The 21,674-nt window shown below is 47.1% G+C and overlaps 6 protein-coding genes across 6 annotated transcripts; 5 read left to right on the top strand and 1 right to left on the bottom strand.

The window, feature by feature from the left end:
- Positions 1 to 552: 552 nt before the first annotated feature.
- PG986_012710 (cell division control protein) lies at positions 553 to 3,872 on the top strand (the record flags this gene model as incomplete). Its single annotated transcript, XM_066848932.1, has 3 exons — positions 553 to 918; positions 1,003 to 3,705; positions 3,759 to 3,872. 3 exons carry the CDS (start codon positions 553 to 555, stop codon positions 3,870 to 3,872), a joined length of 3,183 nt encoding a protein of 1,060 aa, XP_066695628.1.
- Positions 3,873 to 5,479: 1,607 nt separating this feature from the next.
- On the top strand, positions 5,480 to 6,778 carry PG986_012709 (uncharacterized protein; the record flags this gene model as incomplete). Its single annotated transcript, XM_066848931.1, has 2 exons — positions 5,480 to 5,492; positions 5,709 to 6,778. 2 exons carry the CDS (start codon positions 5,480 to 5,482, stop codon positions 6,776 to 6,778), a joined length of 1,083 nt encoding a protein of 360 aa, XP_066695627.1.
- Positions 6,779 to 7,073: 295 nt separating this feature from the next.
- Positions 7,074 to 8,453, bottom strand: PG986_012708 (uncharacterized protein; the record flags this gene model as incomplete). Its single annotated transcript, XM_066848930.1, has 1 exon — positions 7,074 to 8,453. The coding sequence occupies one exon, from the start codon at positions 8,451 to 8,453 to the stop codon at positions 7,074 to 7,076; it is 1,380 nt and encodes a 459-aa protein (XP_066695626.1).
- Positions 8,454 to 16,048: 7,595 nt separating this feature from the next.
- Positions 16,049 to 16,909, top strand: PG986_012707 (uncharacterized protein; the record flags this gene model as incomplete). The annotated part of the gene is made up of 1 exon (XM_066848929.1): positions 16,049 to 16,909. One exon carries the CDS (start codon positions 16,049 to 16,051, stop codon positions 16,907 to 16,909), a length of 861 nt encoding a protein of 286 aa, XP_066695625.1.
- A 2,114-nt stretch (positions 16,910 to 19,023) lies between these two features.
- PG986_012706 (uncharacterized protein) lies at positions 19,024 to 19,545 on the top strand (the record flags this gene model as incomplete). Its single annotated transcript, XM_066848928.1, has 1 exon — positions 19,024 to 19,545. One exon carries the CDS (start codon positions 19,024 to 19,026, stop codon positions 19,543 to 19,545), a length of 522 nt encoding a protein of 173 aa, XP_066695624.1.
- A 13-nt stretch (positions 19,546 to 19,558) lies between these two features.
- Positions 19,559 to 21,406, top strand: PG986_012705 (P-loop containing nucleoside triphosphate hydrolase protein; the record flags this gene model as incomplete). The annotated part of the gene is made up of 1 exon (XM_066848927.1): positions 19,559 to 21,406. One exon carries the CDS (start codon positions 19,559 to 19,561, stop codon positions 21,404 to 21,406), a length of 1,848 nt encoding a protein of 615 aa, XP_066695623.1.
- Between the last annotated feature and the right edge of the window lie 268 nt (positions 21,407 to 21,674).

The following is a 21,674-nucleotide window of genomic DNA, read 5'->3' as shown; positions in this document are numbered from 1 at the left end:
CATCTCTCCCACCCGGCTTTTTACCCTCTTATCTGGTTCCTACGCTGCGCCTAACACGCACTTTTATATCGAGCCGGCTCGCGGTTTCTTGCTGTCGGGGCTGATACCTATTTTCTTTCTCGACTCGACCGCAACCAAGCCCTCTCGGGTCCTGAATTCGGTGGCCCTCCCCCAAAAGGCAACGCAGCAAGACTAGCACCGGTCCTAAACCCTCCGAGCCCGACCAATCTCTCCCCCGTGGCTGCATCTCCCATCAGCCGTCAGCCATCAGCCATCAGCAGCAACCTGTTGCCCTTGCTCACCGAGTCAATCGAACAATTTGTCTTATTACCATTCTTGTCCGAGTGGGCTCTTAAACACTCCCTCACGCTCTCACACATACGCCCGCCTGACATCTGCATGGGCTTTGGCATCCCTTGATCCTTTCTTCACCGTTCTTCGAGGCCCATCCGACTACCAACGACTCCCAACCCAACTCCCCAGCACATGTTTGTGAAGCAGTAATCAATCTTCACGAATATGAGATCGACGCCCCGAAGGCCCAGTGAGGCCATGGAGCCCCAACAGACAGTCGCTTCTTCCTCGGCCCAGCAATCCGCACGATCTCGACCTCGCTCCAGTCAAACCACCATTTCCATGAACTGGGACGATGGCGATTCCCTCTCCCCTCGACCTCGCATGAAGTTCGAGGTGGCCGAATGCATCGAGACAAAGACCATCACCACCACAACTACCACGAAGCGGTCCTATCCACCATTATTCGTCCGAGAGCCGAGATCCTTAGCAACCCTCGACTCCAAAGAATACCCGCTGGCTCAGAAGCCCACGCCACCCGAGTTGGCCAAGTTCTCTTTCGACCTGGACAAGTATGGCGCCTTGTCGTGGCCTGTTGCCGACGAACAAGGGCAGCAACACGAGGTACGTTTTGTTCCACACATTTCCCTAATAGACACAAATCTAGACTCTTTCAGGTTCTCATTTGGCTGACACATTACATTCCAGTCCTTCCAGTCTACTGGTACCACGAGTGGCGACGAGCAGATGCAGGACGAAATTAAGACGGAACCCGGCCTCGAAATTTCCCAGACTCGCCGCCGATCATCCAAAGCCCCTATGGAGTTAGCAACACGCAGATCTCATAAGATGGGCACCCGCTCCGCTTCACCCATCGTATCCGGCTCGGTGCGGAAAAAGTCTCAGAGGCCTGTTGCTAGATCGCAAGGCCCGAGTCTCTCCACTGCTGTCTCCGACAAGCTGAGGAGAACGTTGGCAAATGGGCCGCGCAGGGATGGTGATAGGGAGCTTGGCACCGCAGTGCGTCCTGCCAGTGGTTTCCCGGTGACCCCCGACACGACAGAACTAGCCGGGCCAACTGGCTCTCAAGAATACCCGGAAAGGCCACACCGTCTTGGACGGAGCCACCTTGATTCCTTCGAGACGCCTGAATCCGATCCTAGCCAGGCTCATCAGCACGAATATTTTGATATTTCCAGCCCCGCCGGCAGCGATACTCATACCGTTTTCAGCAGCAACGTAGCGACACCACCCATTACCGATGCAGACCCGGAGCCCCTTACCGACGCCGACGAAACATTGCAGCAGTCGATCCGTGCTTTGCAACATCCACGGCCGATTAATACGCTGGCCGCTCAGGATGCGAGCCTGCCTAGCCCGCGGTTGTCCCCCACCCTACAGGCTGCTCAGCTCCACACCGCCGATCCTCAAGACGAGGGCGACGAAGAGAGCATGTCAGTCGTTGTTCACGACGACAGCCAAGACATTGCCGACGAGGAATACGATCACCCGTCAGCTCTTGCCGAGTTCCGATCACAAATGCTCAACTCCCAACATGCCAGCTCCCATGCTATTCAATCCGGCATCATGGACAGTCGCTTGATGCTCGAGTCCTTTGATGCCATGCCTGCCGAGATGAAATCGTTCATGATCTACCAGTTCCTTCGTCGATGCCCAAGAAAAACCCTGCATGTGGTTGCGGACGTTGTCGGCCCCGCACTCAAGTGCGATATTCTCAAGGACCTCCCTGGCGAACTGACGCTGCACATTATATCCTACCTTGATGCCCAAGATCGCTGTCGTGCCAGCCAGGTGTCTAAGACCTGGCGTAGCATCATCGACAGCGACGAGACGGGATGGAAGGAATTGTTCGATCGCGACGGCTTCACTCTTCCACCAGGCGAGTTGGACAGAGCCGTCAGGGAAGGCTGGGGCTGGCAGGACCCCGTTGGGCCCGAGGGGTGTGAGCGTGACTTCAGCCTCCAAAAGCGGATGGCTTCCAGCGAGGCAGAACTCCGATCCTCGTCCAAGGCCGACGCATCATCGCCTTCTCAGGCGAAGTCGTCACGGACAACCAAGCGTAAGAGGTTGGGCTTCCATAACATCAGCGACCGAACCACCAAGCGGCGTATCAGTGACAACTTCATGAAAAAGGAGAAGGAAGAGCCTCAGCAGGCCTCCCCCAAGATGCACAAGTCTGAGGGTCCAATCTCGGCAGCAAATGCCGCGGCTTTGGCCGTGCCAGACCCTCACATCGGACTTTTGAGTCTGCGAAAGCTGCATCTCTTCAAGTCGCTGTACCGGCGGCATTACATGATTCGCAAGAGTTGGACCAGCGGCAAGGTGAAGCCCAGTCATGTCGCCTTCCCCGCCCATCCTCGCCATGTTATCACATGCTTGCAGTTCGATGAAGACAAGATTATCACTGGTAGCGATGACCAGCTGATCCACGTCTACGACACCCAGACTGGCAAGTTGCGCAAGCGTCTGGAAGGCCACGAAGGAGGTGTCTGGGCACTGCAGTACGAGGGCAACACCTTGGTGTCTGGCTCGACCGATCGCTCGGTCCGTGTCTGGGACATCGAGAAGGGACTGTGCTCGCAGGTCTTCTATGGCCACACTAGCACTGTGCGATGCTTGCAGATCCTCATGCCGAAAGACACCGGCAAGGTTCAGGACGGTGCACCGGTCATGATGCCACCAAAGCCTTTGATCATTACCGGATCGCGCGACAGCCAACTGCGAGTGTGGCGCCTTCCTGAAGCTGGTTCAAGGCGTTATATCCAGACTGGTCCCCCTGCGAACGATGCCGACTGCCCCTACTTTATTCGTACGCTTCAAGGACATACCCATTCGGTTCGCGCCATCGCTGCCCACGCCGACACTCTAGTGAGTGGCAGTTACGACAATACGGTTCGGGTTTGGCGCATCAGCACCGGAGAAACCGTCCACGTACTCCAGGGACATTCGCAAAAGGTCTATAGCGTAGTACTGGACACGGAGCGCAATCGTTGCATCTCGGGCAGTATGGACAGCTTTGTCAAGATTTGGGACCTCGAGACGGGCAGCTGCCTCCATACTCTTGAGGGACATTCCCTTCTCGTTGGCCTGCTGGATCTCCGCGACGAGCGTCTGGTGTCTGCCGCCGCTGACTCGACCTTGCGTATCTGGGATCCTGTCACTGGACGATGCCAGTCCACTCTGACCGCCCATACGGGCGCCATCACTTGTTTCCAACACGATGGCCGCAAGGTCATTAGCGGCAGCGACAGGACACTCAAGATGTGGGACATCAAATCAGGAGAGTGCATCCAAGACTTGCTTACAGACCTTAGTGGGGTTTGGCAGGTGCGCTTCGATGAGCGACGATGTGTTGCTGCCGTACAACGAAACCAGTTGACATATGTAGAGGTACGTTTCCCCCTGTTGGCCATGTTGATCTTCCTGCTAACATGTTCCGGTAGATTCTCGATTTTGGCGCCGTTCGTGACGGCAAAAACCCTGCTGAGCTTGGCAAGCGAATCGTGCTGCAGTCTAATGAGCTTGCCCGAGAAGCTGAAGCCGAGGATAACAACTGAGGCGCTCGGTGTTGTCGGCGGGTATTGGCGTTGCTAAAACCACATTAATTCGCATTTGCTTCGCAACGCGAACTCTGGTGCATTTCATTTCCTCTTTTACGGTTCGCGATACGAACCTGTCGTTATTCTTTGAACTGCTTGTCATGGCACGGCGTTGGGGCTAGCGAAGCCTATCGGGTATCATGGCCCGGCATTGCCTACGTCAAGAGAGCGCAACATGGGCTCTTTGAGGAGGGCGCGAGTGTCGTGGCAGGCAACCCTGCGTTGCAAGCGAGGCGTTTAATGGAGAAAACATTGGTATTCCTAGCATGGCGGTGAAGCGTACCAGGGCCGCCTGGGGGCTTTGTTGGAAGGTTGTATTTACGGAGGCAGCAAACAATGGTGTCACGGAGACCTGCATTACATTCAAGATGGTCAGCATAAGTTATGGTTGTTTCTCGAGCATTGTGTAGGAGTTTTTACGGTTGACATTTCTATGGTAATGAATGTTGGTGTCGTTTTTATGTATTTGCTTCCCATTACGGGCGCTCAATGAACCTACTTTTATGATACATTACTTCGCTTCTGCATGGTGACTGGTGCGAATGACTGTTGATGACCAAATTGTCCACTTCAATGACACCTCATGACTTGCAGCCCGAAGGTAAATAAATGACTGGCCTAGATGGTGCGACAGACGGCGCCAAGTCTTGCTTGGCCTCCAAGAGGCCCTAGGTCACCCTCGACAGGATCCTGGTATTTGGCGAGGATGATTCCTCGTCTTCCTAGGGCCGCTACCTATCCGGCTAACGAATACATCTTCGATTTAGCTACAACTCGCCAGCAGTCCATCATCATCGCGAGAATCAGCATTGCAGATGCCTGCGGGAGGTATTATACAGCTCGGTGCACAGCCTAACTACAGCAGAAGGCTCAGCTGAATGCGAATACGAACGCGACACGCAAAGAGGACCCCGGGTTTCTCGGCTCCGTAAAGCCATGCTGCCGCCGGTAACAGGCAACCGCTCCGCACGGTGGACTCTGGGCTACGGCTGCCTGACGCTCAGGGTTAACGCGGTGGCCCAGCACGCCATTATGGCACCGATATGACTTGTGGAAAGGGATGTCTCGGTCCATGATTTATAAGCTATGCGAAATGCAGCGTTGCGATGTGTAGTACGTTGTCGGATGCTTTCGGGGGGAGGCGGGAGGTTGTGTCATACCAACGTCAACTCCGCGGAGTTGCTCGATTTGCCTACACTGCGAGCGGCCTGGATTGGGAAGAACTCAAAGCCGACACCATGACACGATCAAATGCCGAAACATACGAGGCCGTGCCACCATCGGCGACCTCAGGCCAACGGAGTTGGCAGAATACTATGTTGGCCAGGTCGGCGATGGAACGTCTAGTTGAGTCCTGCGGGTTAGTATTTAGGCAACTGGTTTTCTGCAAAAACGATTATTATTGAAAACCCCTAGACTCAAGCACGAAATCTCAAATCTCAAATCGCGTAACCCCAGTCGAGAGGCTCCCTAGAATCATCGATCTCATTGCCTCTCGTTTCTACCGGCAACCGATAACCACCGCCCTTCCGCGACATAACATCACCAAGTCCGAAGCCGCAAAGATGGCATTGCAAGGTAAGCAGCCGCCCTTCTCAGGCTTCATCTACACCTAAACTGACAGGAATATATAGACATCCCAAGCTTCCCATTCGCCCGTGAAGAGACGTATCACCCCTCGCCCATCTACGCCAGACTCCTCAAAGACGCCCCCATCTCGCAGGTGAAGCTGTACGACGGCAAGCTCGCCTGGCTGATCGTCAAGCACCAGGACTGCTGCGAAGCCCTCGCGAGCCCCCAGCTCAGCGCCGACCGCCGCGCCCCCGGGCTACCCCGAGATCCACGCGGGCGGCCACAAGGCCAAGGAGGCGGTCCCGACCTTCGTCAACATGGACGACCCGGACCACGCGGCGCAGCGGGCGATGCTCGAGGACGAGTTCACGCCCGAGACGGTGCGCCGCAAGTGGCGGCCCGTGATGGAAGAGGTCGTGGGCGCGGTGCTGGACGAGTTCGTCGCCAAGGGCGAGAAGGAGGGAGAAAAGGGCGAGCCGGTTGGCCTCGTCAAGGAGTTCGCCGTCCACGCGCCGACGCGCATCATCTACAGGGCCCTCGGCGTGCCGGCGGCGGACGTGGCGCGCCTGTCGCGCGATAGCGAGATCCGGAACAGCACCAGCCGGAACGCGGCCGAGACGGCGAACCTGGAGCTCCAGAAGTACATTGCCGGCCTCGTCAAGCAGAAGATGGCACAGCCGGGCGGCGATGACGACGACATCATCAGCAAGCTGGTGGCGGAGCAGCTGAGGCCCGGCCACCTCACCGAGGACCAGGTCGCGACCCTCGCGTTCCTCGTGCTGACGGCCGGCAACGCCGCGCTGATCAACAGTATTGCTCTTGGCGTCCTGACGCTGCTGCAGCACCCGGACCAGCTGGCCGACTTTAAGAGGCGGCCCGAGGAGCTGGCGTCGCGGCTCGTGACGGAGATCACGCGGTACCACACCGCGTCTGGGCTGAACAGCCGGCGGGCGGTGAAGGAAGACGTCGTGATCGGCGGACAGCTGTTCAAACGGGGCGAAGGCGTCATCTGCGCCGTCCAGGCCGCGAACCGGGACGGGGACAAGTTCGCGGACCCCGACAGGTTCGACATCCACCGGCCCGGGATGAGACCCGAAGACACGCTGGGGTTTGGTTTCGGCCCTCACCGGTGCCAGGCCGAGTTCTTCTCGCGGGCACAGCTGGAGATTGTGTTTTCTAAGTTATTCAAGCGGTTGCCGGGGCTGCGGCTGGCGAAGGGGGAGACGGAATTGGCGTATTCGGAGCCCACGATGAACGTCGGGGTGGAGGAGGTGCCGGTGTACTTCGGATGAGAAGAAAACTTCTCCGGGGTCATCGGACGGTCGGGAGCGCTGTACACCATGTCGAGCATATGTCTCAACATGGACCGGTTTTGGTTGAGATTCAGTCCCATATTTAGGTAAACGGCAGAAAGCTGCATACATACCAATCACGGTGCGGGCCAAGTCTCGGCCAACGGGGGTTTCTCTTGCGTGAGTTGTGGTAATGGTAAGGGCAACGGTGGCGGTAATAGTTATGATGGTGTCGCTTGTCGAGACGATTACTCTCAGCTAATAAATCAATGAAATAGTATAGTCACATACTTTCTTAAAATAAATCTCGCTGAACCTCGTCTAGTCTTTTGATAGGATCATCTCGTATGCGTCCCCGTTTCGGATCACCCCTTATTGTTCTTGGGTCGGCCTTGACCCGGGGTGGATTATGATCGGTGTTGCTGGCGCCTCCGCGTGACACCCAGAAGTCACCGTGCGGTGTCCGGAATGTCACAGGGTGAAGATTTGGTCGTTCGAACTCATACGCCACTTGCATCACTTGCCGGTACACGCCGTAGTAACTCTCCGCCAGGCGTCGCGGCGGCCTCGGGTCGCCTTCGCCCGTCAAGAGCGATCTCCATTTGGGATCGTACCGGTCGAGTCCTGTCCCCAGGTTCCTGTACACAGTGAAGCCGACGTGGAGCTCGTGGCCGCGGACCTCGAGGCTCCGCTCCAAATCGCAGTGGCAAACCTCGCAGGTGTGAAGGTCGGCTAGCCTGCCCGTCTTGCTGTCCCAGCGGATATCCGCGGCGGTTTTACTACGGCGACGCAGAGCGGGCAGGTGGGTGTCGTATCGGTATTGTTCATCGAAAATCGTTTTCTGTTTGTGCGACAAGCGCTCCGTGTGCTGTATGTGCGCTGAGGCCGTAGGCCAACCATCTCGACCCGGTCGTAACGCGACATTTGTCAGCGCAACGTTGATGTGAGGGCACATGGTGATGGTTATATCCTGAGGATCCGCGTTATTCAGAGAGACAACGTAGCTGAACTCTTGCTTCTGAAGACATTCCACCGACAAGCACAGTTCACTTGACCATCGACAGATGGGGCTGTTGGGGGTCGGGGATTCGACCGGGCTGCAGCAACTCATTGGCCGGATAAGACATGAAATACTTGCCCAACCTTGGTACACGATTATGCGGCGCGCAGTATGTAAGTGGTAGAAAGCAAGGTGGTAGGGCATGGCTTGGCACATGGGCGCCAGTGTCCCAAACGATGCGAAATCGAATGGCAGAATAGCTCCCCACGGGTATATGAAGCCGGCGCCTTCTACACTCAACGACGTATCCCCAGGGAGCTGCTCTGGGTAATAGCGTATCTCACGAGCGGGGGTCCTGCCAGATGAGTACGGCGGTGGTGATTCATTTTGCTGCTCCTCGACGCATTGCAGAGCCTCTTCTTGGGCACTGGTTGGCGACACGCGGTCCGCTGCCGTGTTCTTTCGATTGAAGGCGAAGGTACGTGACAGAGACTTCGGGAGCTTGGATGGTAGGAACCGGATGAAAGCAAAAGGACCTGGCGTCACGCGTTGCGTGGCAGGTCTGTCAACCTGTCCCACGACAGGCTCGACAACCTGATCCACGACATACCGTCGGCCGCCATCGTCCAACAACTTCATTGGCGCATTGGGTGGCAGCAGCGGGTTGTAGAACATTGCTGGGTCTTTGTGGCAATGGCAACCCCTGGTGGAATGGCTGACGCAGGGCAGGTGGCCGTCCCAGTGCCGACGTGGACCATTCGGTCGCGAGCCAGCATCCTGTGGCGGCTGGTGATGCTGGGCTGGGGATGAGGACATGACGACGGCTTTCCCCGGGAGAGAGGGTGTGCTTGGGCTAGAGGTGATCAGAGTCTCGTCGGGCGTCGAAATTGCTGGGAACTTGAAAAGAGGAACCTCCTAGTAACCAAGTCGAATCAATATATACATGAATACCGGAGATGTCAAACAGTTTGGGCATTATCAGTTCAACCAAGCAAATCGAAAATCTTATTTTGGGGGCGTCAAATTTGGTTGGCGTACCAGCGGTTCATCGTTTAATGCCCCATTAAAGTCCCTTTGTCGATATTCTGGTGACTAATGAAGCTCAAATATGCTAGAGAGAGAGAGGAGAGAGAGAGAAAACGAAAGAGAGTATGTGTGTGCATATGTGTCTATGTTTATTTAATAAAAGAAAGCTTCTCCGGTTCTCAAATAGAAATTATTAGACACAATTAAGTACTTGTAAGTTTCTTCAACAACAGCACTTTTAATACCAACAGTAACAGCGCATTCTGAAGCTGGAGAACCGGATCCAGCAGCAGTAGCATTGGGCGGGCTTTTTTCCGGCGTAATCTTCTGCAGTCTGTTGTTCCTCTAGAGACAGAACAAGGTGGTGGGCAGCCTATCCAGATAGTTAAAGGCCACCATGAGTGCCCTTTGAAAGTTGGGGAACGGCCTGGTCGCTTGATGTAAAAAGCCGCAAGTGGCCCCTGAGCCACAACCGATAATATAGGAGCAGCTGGAGGAGATATGGCAGTACCAGTAGTAATAGCAGCTGCGAATCGGGCAGCTAGAGAACTAGATTTAGTAATAGTAGTAGCAGCAGCCGCAGCCGCTATAGGAATAAAGGATACCCCTTAACTTTAACCGTGTTACGTTTTAATTAAGCACGCGGGTATTTTAAAACTTATAAGATTAAAATACTTAAATAATTTAATAGCTCGTTCTTTTATTATTCTCTTTTTAATTAGTTATTTTTATTTTTAATTATTTATTTAAATTTTTAAATAAAAAGTAGTTTATAATTATCTTTTTATTCTTTTAAATATTATTAAGTAATAAAATTCGACTTATTAGTTTTTAAGTATTAATATTATATAAAGGGGTAACGTAATTATATAAAATAATAAAGGAAAAAGAAAGAGGTATTTAAATTAATTATATATAAAGTTAATAATAAAATAGTTAATAATAAAATTAATATAACGTGGTTTACTACTACGCGACGTATATTACTTAGCGACGCACCTTAATTTAATTTTAATATAATTAAACTTTAACGCGTAATACCTTTATAATTATAATACTTAATTAATCCTAAAAAATCGGATAGTTTTAATAGTTTAAACGATACGAATTAAACCGAATTAAATAAATTAAAAAATAGTAATAAAAGTTTATAATATACCCGAATTAATTTTACGCTATTAAATTTACGGCCGAACTTTAAAACGTAAAATCTAACCGAAACGATATAAAATAAATCTAATTAAAAAAAAGGTACTTCGTAAACATATAATTAATTTAAATATTCGAGGAATACCTCTCGATTTCGCTAATATAGAAAATATAGTTAATTTTTTTATTACGTCGCGCGGCGGCGACCGCGTCGATAAGTACTAGGTTAGGCGTTTTATTAACCGTAACCCGGACTTAAAGATTAAAATAAATCGTCGGTATAATTATTAAAGAGCTTTTTATAAAGATTTTAAAGTTATTTTTACTTAGTTTACGCTAATCGCGAATATAAAGACGAAATACGGGATTATTAACGAAAATATTTAAAATTTCGATAAAACCGGCTTTATAATAAATATAATCGGGTTAATACTCGTCGTAATACGCGCCGAGCAGCGTAGAAAAGCAAAGTCGGTTTAGTTTAATAATCGGGAATAGGTAACGGCGATTAAATATATTAATTTATAAGGCTAATATATTCCGCCGTTTTTAATCGTTTAAAGCTAATATTATTTCGCGAATTAGTTTCGCGAAACCGATTTATTAGGCGATTAAATAATTAAGCCGACTTTTAATAATTAAATTAATAATAAGATAGGCTTAAACTAGATTAAATATTTCGATAAATATATTAAATCGTAAATAAAAAGTCGTTACCGCCTCTTAATTTTTAACGGTTACGAAAGCTATATTTCGGCCGAATTTAAAGTATATTACTAAAATAACGATATTATTATTATTAATATACCTCCTTATTTATTATACTTATTTTAACCTTTTAATATAGTATTTTATTCGCTTTTAAAACGTACTTATTCGAAAAAAATCGAGCTATTTATTAAAACTTTTATAAATTATATTATTAAACTCGAATTCTTTATTGCCTTTAAAGCCGCGTATTTTATTATTTTTACAGAAGTTAATATTAAATTTAAATTTAACGCATTTAGTTTAATACTTTATAACCCTAATAAAATAATTAATAAGTTAAATGTGTATCTCCGGACGTTTATACTTAACCTATTTTATTTAGGGACGGCTAGTACTTACGACCTTTAAACGCCGTTTAACCCTTAATAAATAATTAAGCACTCTATTTATTCTAAAAAGAGGGTGTTTACCTATTAAAAAGCTCTCCGACGCCGATTTTAAATACGGTAAACTAAATAGCGAAGAGTATAATTAAAATAGCTTATAAAATAACCCTTATACGCGATAAAATATATATATTAAAAAAAGCTAATTTAATACTTTCTAAGCGCCGGAGAGTTAAAAAATCGCGAGTCTAGCTTAAAAAAGCCCTTATTATTAAAGAATTTTAATAACTATAAGACGAAAAGGTAAAAAAAAGCGTTTAACGCCCAATAAAAATAAAAATAGGGGTTCGTCGAAGCGGAGGGCGACCGGTAAAAAACGCTGTGGTATTTACGGCGAAATAAGTCATAATACGCGAATATATAAAAAGGATATAAAATTAAGCGAGGAATTAAATAGCGAGTAGTTTTAATTAATTTTAAACGTTATAATTAAATTAATTTATATAAAAAAAGTCGAGAAGTAAAAAAATACGTCGCTAAGTAATATACGTCGCGTAGTAGTAAACCACGTTACGTAAAATAATAATTTTATAATATAAAGAAAACATTAAATAATATAATTATAACGTTTTATATTTAATCTTTAATATAATATTAAAGCACGTATTTATAACGCTTTTATTATAATTAACGAGGTTATTATAACGAACTTTTTATAAGTTATTACCGTAATAGACTTTTTACGAGCCACTCTTTATTTCCCCGCCGTCGGTATTAAGTAAGCTTTTAAGGCTATTTAGTTATTATAGCCACTATATTATATAATTATCGAGTCCCCGAGCTTATAAACGAGTCCGTGAATATACTAAGCTTAAAGTTATAAGATTAAAGTAGCGTATATATTTAATTTTAAATGCTTATATTATATTATTTTACTATAAATGCCTAGAATTAAAGAGGGCCACGTACGGAAACTAAATGAATATTCGTTAATAATAATTATTTAAAATATTTACTATCATTTTTTAATAGAGAGCCGTTAGCTACCGCAATCGTACATATATAATAGTACATGTTCTTGTTGGATAAAAGGGTTCTCCGAAAGGCTGGTTTTAAGAGAATATAGAAAACCTTAACAAGTTATTTACTATAGTAATTTTAGTACACGGAGTTTAGGTTAATGCCTTAAAACCTTAATTAGAGAGGGATAAAAGGAGAAGAGAAAATCTCTTCTATAAGGATAGATAGAAGAGAAGAGATTATTTTAAATTACATAATATTTATTTTTATTTAATACACGTAATATTTAATAATTAAAAGTTTTATATTACTTTAATTAATTTCGAATAAGAGGTATCACGACCTTAATCGGATTTATATAATAACGAATAACGATAATACATAAAAGATTTATTTTAAGTCGCTAAACGACTAGGATACCTGGGGATCCGAGTTCCGGAAAAAGGCTAAGGCTCTCGAAATCTAGGAATATATTAATCCAGAACGAAAGATCGATTAAATGTCTCCTCCGCAACGACTACTTTTAATCGACTATTCTAAGAGACTAGCGTAACCGAATAAACGATTATTTATTAATGTCGGCGGAGGTTTAGTTTTTAATTAAAACGATTTACTAATAATATTTATTATCGACTTAATAAATAACGGCCGATTTAGTTTCTAGCTCGATTATATTATATATACTTATAAAGTAAAAAATATAAAAATTATCGGAATAAGGTCGAAAAGCTTTTTAATTAAGTATTAAGTACTGTGTTCGATATATATAAAAAGACTTGCTGCGATGAGAATAGCGACTTAGACGGTTAGTATACTGCCCTTTGCGAAATTAAAAAGGTTTAGGACAGTTATTAAATAACGGAAGCTAGAGAGGTTTACCGTGCATTTATTAAGCCTTTTACTAAAATGCCTCGAGATTTTAATGCTTAGGTTATTTAATAAAAAACCGCAATAGCCGAAGGTATTCGAAAAGGGGTGTTAGAAATATTTAACTTTTAAGCCTAATGTTAAAATTTTATTATTACTTTTAAACTTATTATAGAAAATTAGGTTACTAATTTTTAATTTAATAGGTAAAATAACATTTATTCGGGACGGATAGAATACCGAAAAGTGGCTTTCGACCTGAGAATTTTTTAGAAAATAATAATAAGGGCTCCTCCGATATTAAAAGTATTTAAAGGGTTATTTATTATTTTTAGGGACGTTTTTAAAAACGAACCTCATACGTAAAACTCTAATTAAAATACGACGGGTTAAAAAGCCTCTAGGTTTAGTCTTAATACTGCCTTGAAAGGGATATTAGTATAGTTATAAAAAGACGCTTAAAAAATAAGCGTTAAAAGAAAGAGAGAGGAGACCGATATAGAATACGGAGTATACTTCGGTAAATACACTTTAATTAACTGTTTTTATTTCTTCCCGAATAAAGCTTTTTAAGGATAAAGAGCATTAAAATTAATTTAAAGACTTATAAAATATAATATAAGTATATATATAGAGTTAGTAGAAGAAGTTAAGCGATTAAAAAAGTCGAAAGACTCTTTAAATTAATAACTCGCGCTCCGAATAGTCGGTAAAACTAAAGGGTGCTTTATTATTTAATAAGTATTTAAAGGAGCTTTTACTGCGGCCATTTACCTTTTAAGGAACTTAGTAATCCTAGACTTAGGGACTATTATTTATATCTTTAACTAAATTAGTCGATTTAACCGATTCCGGTAAGCACACTTAGATAACTAGGTCTATATAAGAGATAACTCGGTTTAAATTATCGGCTATAGAGATATTAATATTACCGTTAATAGTTTAAAAGAAAAAACGATTATAAAATTAATAGACGTGGTTTACTATAAAGACTTTAATTATAACTTAGTATCTTTTAAGCTTTTATAGTTAAAAGGGTATTAATAGAATAATAAAGCTCTAAATAACTACTTACGCCGAAAAGATAATATAATCGTTTACTATTTAATAAAAAGATTTAATTAGTTTATTATTAAAAATATTTTAAAGTTTTATACCTCGGTAGTTTTTTATACGCGTAAAAACTAAATTAATTTTTAAACGAAAAGAACTCCGAGCTCAGCGTTAAATAATAAATAGTACCTTCGACTTAGTTATCCTGGACCCGAAGTTATTTTACACTTAACGAATTACTCTCGGGGGGTAAAAATAAAGGGACTTTTTACCGTTTAATATAAAGTATACGGTGTATTAAAAGCGAAACGTTAAATTAAACGATCCTCGAGAATAAATTTAACCGAACTAGGTCACTATATTATAATAAACTTTTATAACTTCGAATTAAACCTTAACGGTAATAAAAGCGTTATACTCGCGATAAATTAATATATAAAGATAATTTAGGATTATTATTTTAAAGATCGAAAAACGATAATTTTTATTATAACTTTTCGCTATTTTATTAAGCTTTTTTAAAAGTAATATAGCTTTAAGGTTTAAATTATAGAGTATAATAACGAAATTCTGGTTAAAACTTTTAGCGTAGCATATTAACTATAAAATTAACACTTTATCCTTTTCGAGCCTTCGGCGCCGTATACTTAGTTATAAAATAGAGCCGCCGAACGCTCGGGGGTATAATTAAAGAGAAGGCTCGCGCGATAAAAGCAGGCTTAAAGCTCCCGAATTTCCTGTGGAAAAAAATCTAGAGATTAATAGTTTATTTAAATAACCGAACACCTAAGTACTCCCTTTACTAGAAAACTCTATATAAAACTTTTACGCTTATATAGCATATAAAAACGGTAGCTCTAAGGCGAAAAGGTAACTAAACTTAGCTTATTTTAAAATCTACGAATATAAAGCTTATAATTTAACGGTTAACGCCTTAAAGAAATTACACCGGTTTAAACGGCTAAACCCGAAAGTATAGATTAAATACTTTATTAAGTATAATTTAACTAATATTTATAAGGTGTAGAATTTATTAATTAACGAGGTATTCGCCGTTCGCGACGTAATATTCGACGAAGACTTAATTTTTAATAGCGCTATTTAACGACTACGGGATAATTTTTAAAAAATTAACTATTAAGCCCTAAGCTAGCTTTTATAATTAACGGCGCTTTTAAAAGGAGGTAACTTAACGCTAAGTGCAGCGATTTAAAAGGAAGATAAGGATATATCGATTAATTTTAACAGTAAAAAAAATAATTCGATAGTTAAGAGTAATTCGAGCCCGGAAGGTTAAATAAAAGGGAAATCTTGTTTCCTTAATAAGTAGTTACGGACGAAGGGAACGGAAAGGATTAATTACCTTTATATTATCGTAACCTTTGTCCTATTTTTAACCCCTAAAACATTGTCTACCCGGCCGGCTTTCTTTTTTATTAATATTATTAGGAGTTTTATTAATAACGGAAATCGTAATTATATAGGCCCGGAAATAATCCTGCCCGATTTCTAGTGCGTATCATTAAATAGGGTAAAATTCCTTCCCGTTCGATATGTAAGCTAACAGTTTACGTTTAACGTAGAAAGAGTGTCTACTACTATAAGTTTAGTTAACGGGAAAAACGTAAGTAAAACACGATTTAAAGCACTTTTAAATTAAAAGCCGAGCTAACCTAATAGAATAGAATTTAGCTCCTCGGTGTTTTTTTTTAATTAAATATTAAAGGTACTATTAAAGGGCATTAAACTTTATAGGAGGTAAATACCGATTTTACTTAAGAATTACCGTAATTTTATAATATACCTATATAGAATACTTTTTTAAAGAGGTAGAAAAATAATATTTATTTAGCTACCGAGAAATAAAATTATAAACGGAGATTCCGTTACACTAGGCTTTAAAATACTAAATATTTAATTATATATAGGTTTACGTATATAAGTTCGATAAGTATAGCCGTGCTGGAAACTGGCCTTGGAACCGGCCTTATGGCATCGGTATTAAAGAATCCTCCCCGATGGGACTCGATCAACCAGTATCTTGCGGAGTATCTCTTGATGTACGATCGTAAGCTGATTGGGACTCACTTTGGTGTGAAACTCTCGGCCACCACGCCCGAAGGTTACGAGGACGACATGTACCCACTAATGCCATACTACAAGTGGGAGCGCGTTGCAGCGCCATCGAAAGCCCTGAAATTTGAAGAGCTCATGCCCCAGGCATCGCTGACCAGATGGCTCTACTCGCATTTCGTCAAGATATGCCTTCCTTACGAGCGGGGGCCGGCCTTTGACTTGGTTTACGCGCCTCTCAACCTGACCATGTTCATCCGTCTCCTCGTTCATGTGTCGGAGCTAGGCTACCCAGCGCACTGGCTCTCCACGCTGATCAACAACCTTCTCGGTGGCGAAGTGACGACGACGGCCCGGGCGCCTCGGAGATACGTGCTCAAGACCCAGGACGTCGACAAGGTCCACCCACCTCGGAAGGTGTCGGTCAAGCCCTGGACGATGGAGTTTGCCGCCCTGATCAGCATCTGGCAGCCATTGCTTCCGTTCGGACTGATCTCGTCTTGCCGCCTGCTCGCGCCCCTGGATGAGATCCACGAGTACACGGCCAGGTTCCCCCACCCATTCTTCCATCCCGAGTCCGGACACCTCCCGCACTTCATGCTGGTCTTCTGGAACCAGCAGAAGCTCGAGAGCCCCCCTGCCAACCTCCGTCCGCTCCTCCTGGACGACGAGGATGGGGACACGACCACCTCCGCCCGCTTCGTCCGGAGCGAGGTCGTGCGTGTCGTGACCACGTTCAACTGGTCTACAGACCGCCAGACCGCGACGTTTTGGCTGCGCCGGGGCGATATGGCGGAGATGGTCGGGGAGGACTGGCTTCTCTTCGTCTGGCGGACGGATTTCTGAGATCGGCAGTCGGACGGACTGGGTTTGAAGAGCGCCGAGGTGACGTCGCGCCCTTTCGTTAGGGATGCTTTACAAGTTTCATTTTAGGAATTCGATAGACCGCAACTATAGTCTGGGATTCTTTGCAACATATTGAAACACGGAGAGGGCTCGAACCCCCGCTCTCGCCTCCCCCTTTTGCTTCTCAGCTCATACCGGCAGGCCAGCAGAAGCATTATTATTCCCAGCCGAGCAAGGGAGCCAATCCATATATGGACTCAAAAAGAAGGTATCATACCTGATCCCTTCCAAGCCCTATAAAAATTCCGACTATTACGATTTACGAAACCCAAAGATCAGCAAAGTCTGAAGGGCAACCTGCGGGACAATGCGCAGGAAAGAAAAAGGGAGAACACTGAAAAATAAAATTAGTAGCCTGCGTATAAGAGCCTTTCCTCGATCTCTTTTCCGTCTGCTTGAGCCGAGTCTTAACATAGCACAAAGCCCACATCCCATCCACCAGCACATTCGCTCACCATGTCTGCCAACATCTGGCGGACGGAGGACTAGAAGAGTCCATCTCTTTCTGGGTTGGGCTTGAGAGGGGCGGAGGTCACTTCGCGTGCCTCCAGAGGAACATTAGCAAAGGACTCGTCGGCTTCTGGTCCTATTGCCGGGACAGCAGTGGAAGCGAGTCGGAATATACATGGCATTGGATTGGGTTTGGCCAGGTTGGTTGCATCTGGTGGATTTGGACAAGTAATTTCTACCGAGTCAGCTGCAATCCAGGCAGAGCGGCATCTGAACCAAATTTTGGTGAGTTGTAACCTTTCTTTTTTTCGATCGGGCAGATCTGGGGGGTGGGTAGGACTGAACATATCAGCTTAGGCGTGCGGGAAACGACCGATCAGAACCAGATTGGTGCCAGAACTAGCCTCCGGATATAAAAAGGGACGTATCTTGTTGGGTGTTGCATCTTTAGGCCTGTCTCCCATGCAAGTCATAACAGAGGGTTCCAGTGGATGGAAGCGGCATGAAAACTAGAATTAGCACCCGATGTAGTGAGCACGTCGACGGGGCGGTATCCAGCTGGACAAAGGGAACATGACTTGAATATGTGTAGAATAAAACACATCGAACTTGAGGTTGATTTCCACTGCTGGATAGAGCCACTTGCTCAAGGAGATCTTATATGGATCGGGGCCCGACATGAAGTCCCGAGATGCAGTCTCGGTCAAGGGTTTCTGTCTTGATGGGCTAAAAGCGCAGCGTGGGGTCATTGGCCTAGTACCCCACAGCCCCCGCAGCACGGGAGGCCCCATTCGATGCGACAGGGAATCTCCCGTTGCTCAACCTCCAATCTTCTTGTGCCAGCAGATACCGACTTGCTGACTGCGCTGCGCCTACACAGCTTGGCCTGCACGTCCGTGTCTGCCTTACAGGTAGTTCAATGAGGCTGACGCCCTGGCTGCCGTGTGTTTTTCGTGGTGTGTGTGTGTGTGTGTGTGTGTAAAACCAGGCTCAAAACCAGGCAACCATTGTTGCCTGCAAGCCTCCTGATGGGGCCGCTGGCAGTGCTGATGCAGCGCAGCCTGCTGAGCCTAGCCTACCTACAACGTTGACCAGTCACTTGTTGTGCTCCAACGTACAGGCATGAAGGGTTTTGGAAGCACATGGTGAATTGGAGAAAGCGAACTAGCGGAGTGAGGTCTTTTTTTTTCTTGAACTGAACCAATTTTCAGCGGGCACCTGCTTCCACAGGTGCAACAAAGACACCCCTACCAGTCAAGTCTGGAGTAGGCTCCATTGGCACGGCCTATGACTCTTGGCCGCTTGACCACCAACGAATATTGAAGCCTTTTGTACTTGGATTCAAGTACCTTCAATGCACCCGGCCTCGCTGCCTAAGTAGCACCTGCATTATTTAAATGCCTATGTCCCCCAATTTGGTCCACGCCGATACTACACATCTGATACATTATTTCGCCTCAGACTTGACGTGCTGATTGATATCCCAGTCTAACACCCCAGCACCACATTTGAGAACTGCCCCACTAACCTGTTTGGTTCAACACCCCGGCATCATCAATAACATCACACACCTTCCATCTTTACCTGGCCAACCTCAGCACATCATGGCGCCTGGCGTTGTTGACGACGAGGCTTCCAATGGAACCACCGGCGTAGCACTTCGACCCAAGGAAGACAAAACTGAAGCCACGGAGGAGGCAACTTCCCTTGCAGCCACCACAACCGGCCATGCCCATGCCGAAGAGCAGCAACACCAAAAATGCTGTTGTTGTTGCCAGCTCCGTTCCAAGGAAGCCGTGAAGGAAAAGGCCGAAGACAACAAGAAAGAAGCATCCACAGACTCCAAGACCAAGGAACAGAAGGACGATGAGACGGGGGAGAAGAAGGAAGGCGACGCCGAGGAGGACAAGGAGGCCCAAGACCAGACCATGAAGTGCGAGATTAAGCATCTGGACCGCAAGTACGACGACAAGGATGAGGCATTCTTTGCCGAGGCAAGCAACTCACCCCCAGCTCCCCCGTCGCGCACTACTGACTTCATACCTACAGCGCAAGGACGAGATCGAGAAGCCCGAGCAGAAGGACTGGTGGCGTCTGTACGCTTTCTGCATCGTGCGGCACTTTGATTATGGCGATATCATGGACGAAACACGTATGTACATCAACCCAAAGTCCTTGCGACAATTGGTGTACGACGTTATCGGCAACTACCCATGCGAGCCCATCGATGTCGAGGACGTCCAGATCAGCGCCCCCTACCACTGTCTCTTCCACTACCGCAAGGAGCTGGAGGCCGAGGGCATGGCACGCTTCAAAGCGGACGGCGACGATGAGTCCCTCAAGCAACTGACCATGCTGCTGGACTGGATCAAGAAGCATTTCGAGCTCGAGATCACCGCCTACGAGCGCTGCGTGGCCAACCAAGTCAAAGCCATCGCCTTCGACAAGCTGTGGACACTCTTCCGCCCCAGCACGCTTGTCCATGCCAAGATGCTAAACAGCCCCCGCGCCTTCCGCGTCTGGGACCACTGGGAGGCCGACGACTATGGCGAGGACGAATCCACCGGCCTGGTACTGCGCGTCGAGTACATTGACTTCGATGGCGAGGACGTGGGCACACGCAGCGTCGAACTCTTCCTCCCAAAGTACACTGGCACTCGCGAGCTGTCCGAACTCAGCACGATGCCACTAGCGCTTATGGAGGACGCAGGAGCCGAGCGTGAGCAACTGTTGAAGCGTGGAAGGATGATGGAAGGCTACACCGGTCAGCACTTTCTGCACTACAACGGCGTGGCTTTGAAGCGTGATAGCAATGGCATTCAGCGAATCCACGTGAACAGTCGCGTCATGATCGATTGCAAGACCTTTCATGAAGAAAGGCCCAACCACGCTTTCAACGTGAAGGAGCTGCCGCCACGGGACGAGGAGACTGCCGAGCGACGAGCGGAGAAGCGCGCATTGCGGCGAAACGCAGCCGATATGACGATCAAGGGAGCGAAGGAGAAGCCGGAGCTGCGGCCGCTGACGGACGAGGAGGCCATTATCGCCACGCCGCTGGTGCGCGGATACGCCTTTGCCAACAAGGAGTTCCTGGATTTCTTCGTGGAAGAACTCTCAGAGATTGTGTGGAACAAACGGTGTTTCGATGAGCTGGTGCTTGACTCAGGCACGAAGCGGACCGTGCAGGCGCTGGTGTCGATGCACTCGACAAAGCAATCCAGCTTCGACGACATTGTGAAGGGCAAGGGGCAGGGCTTGGTGTGCGTGCTGCACGGCCCGCCCGGTGTGGGCAAGACGCTGACGGCGGAATGCGTGGCCGAGTTCGTCCAGCGCCCGCTCTATATGGTGTCGTCGGGCGACCTGGGCGTGGACGCTAGCAACCTTGATCGCGCGTTGGCACGCATCATGCGCATGACGGCAACCTGGCGCGCCGTCTTGCTCATCGACGAGGCCGACGTATTCCTGGAGGAGCGTTCACCGCATAACTTGCACCGCAACGCCATGGTCAGCGTCTTCCTGCGCCTGCTGGAGTACTTTTCCGGCATCCTGTTCCTGACCACGAACCGCGTCTCCTCGTTCGACGAGGCCTTCAAGAGCCGCATCCATATCCCGATCCGCTACACCAACCTGTCGCAGGAGTCGCGGCTACAGATCTGGCGTAGCTTCCTGGCGCGCGTGCCTCGTGGTGGCGAGGGCGAGGGAGAGGGCGACGATGCCGATGCCACCAAGAAGCAGCCCCTCGTCAGCGAGAAGGACATCGCCATCCTGGCCGAGCACGACCTCAACGGCCGGCAGATCAAGAACGTCATCAAGGCGGCCGAGAGCCTGGCGGCCTTTGAGGCCAAGCCCCTCAACATGGAGCAGCTGCAGGAGGTCACCAAGATCCAGGCCCGCTTCGAGGCGGACCTGACGAACCTTAGTGGGATCGATTATACGGCGCCGGGGGCTTCCAGGAAGGATGCTGATCAGCGGGCGATGTTTTTGTAGTGGGGACTGTTTTTGGTTTGCCCTTTTTCTTCTTCTTTTCTTTTTACGGTTTCAAGGTCATGAACTGATGAGCGAGACGATGCGGAGTCGGCGTTGGTTGCCATTTTTTAAGGGTTCTGTTTTGCAGTAGCAAACAACGAGCGTAGTTAGACAGTACTGCACATGAGATAGAGATAGACCAGTAGCGGCTATATCACCCAGAATCACCTCCCTCCACACCTTCTAAAGAAAATGTGCTACGTCTACTATGTCACCACGCTCATTGGCC

Source organism: Apiospora aurea (genome assembly GCF_038362705.1).
Source record: "Apiospora aurea strain CBS 24483 chromosome Unknown utg000008l_segment0_segment0, whole genome shotgun sequence".
Taxonomy (NCBI): Eukaryota; Fungi; Ascomycota; class Sordariomycetes; order Amphisphaeriales; family Apiosporaceae; genus Apiospora; species Apiospora aurea.
Note: the sequence above shows the minus strand (reverse complement) of the source record. Positions and strands in the feature narration are given on the sequence as shown.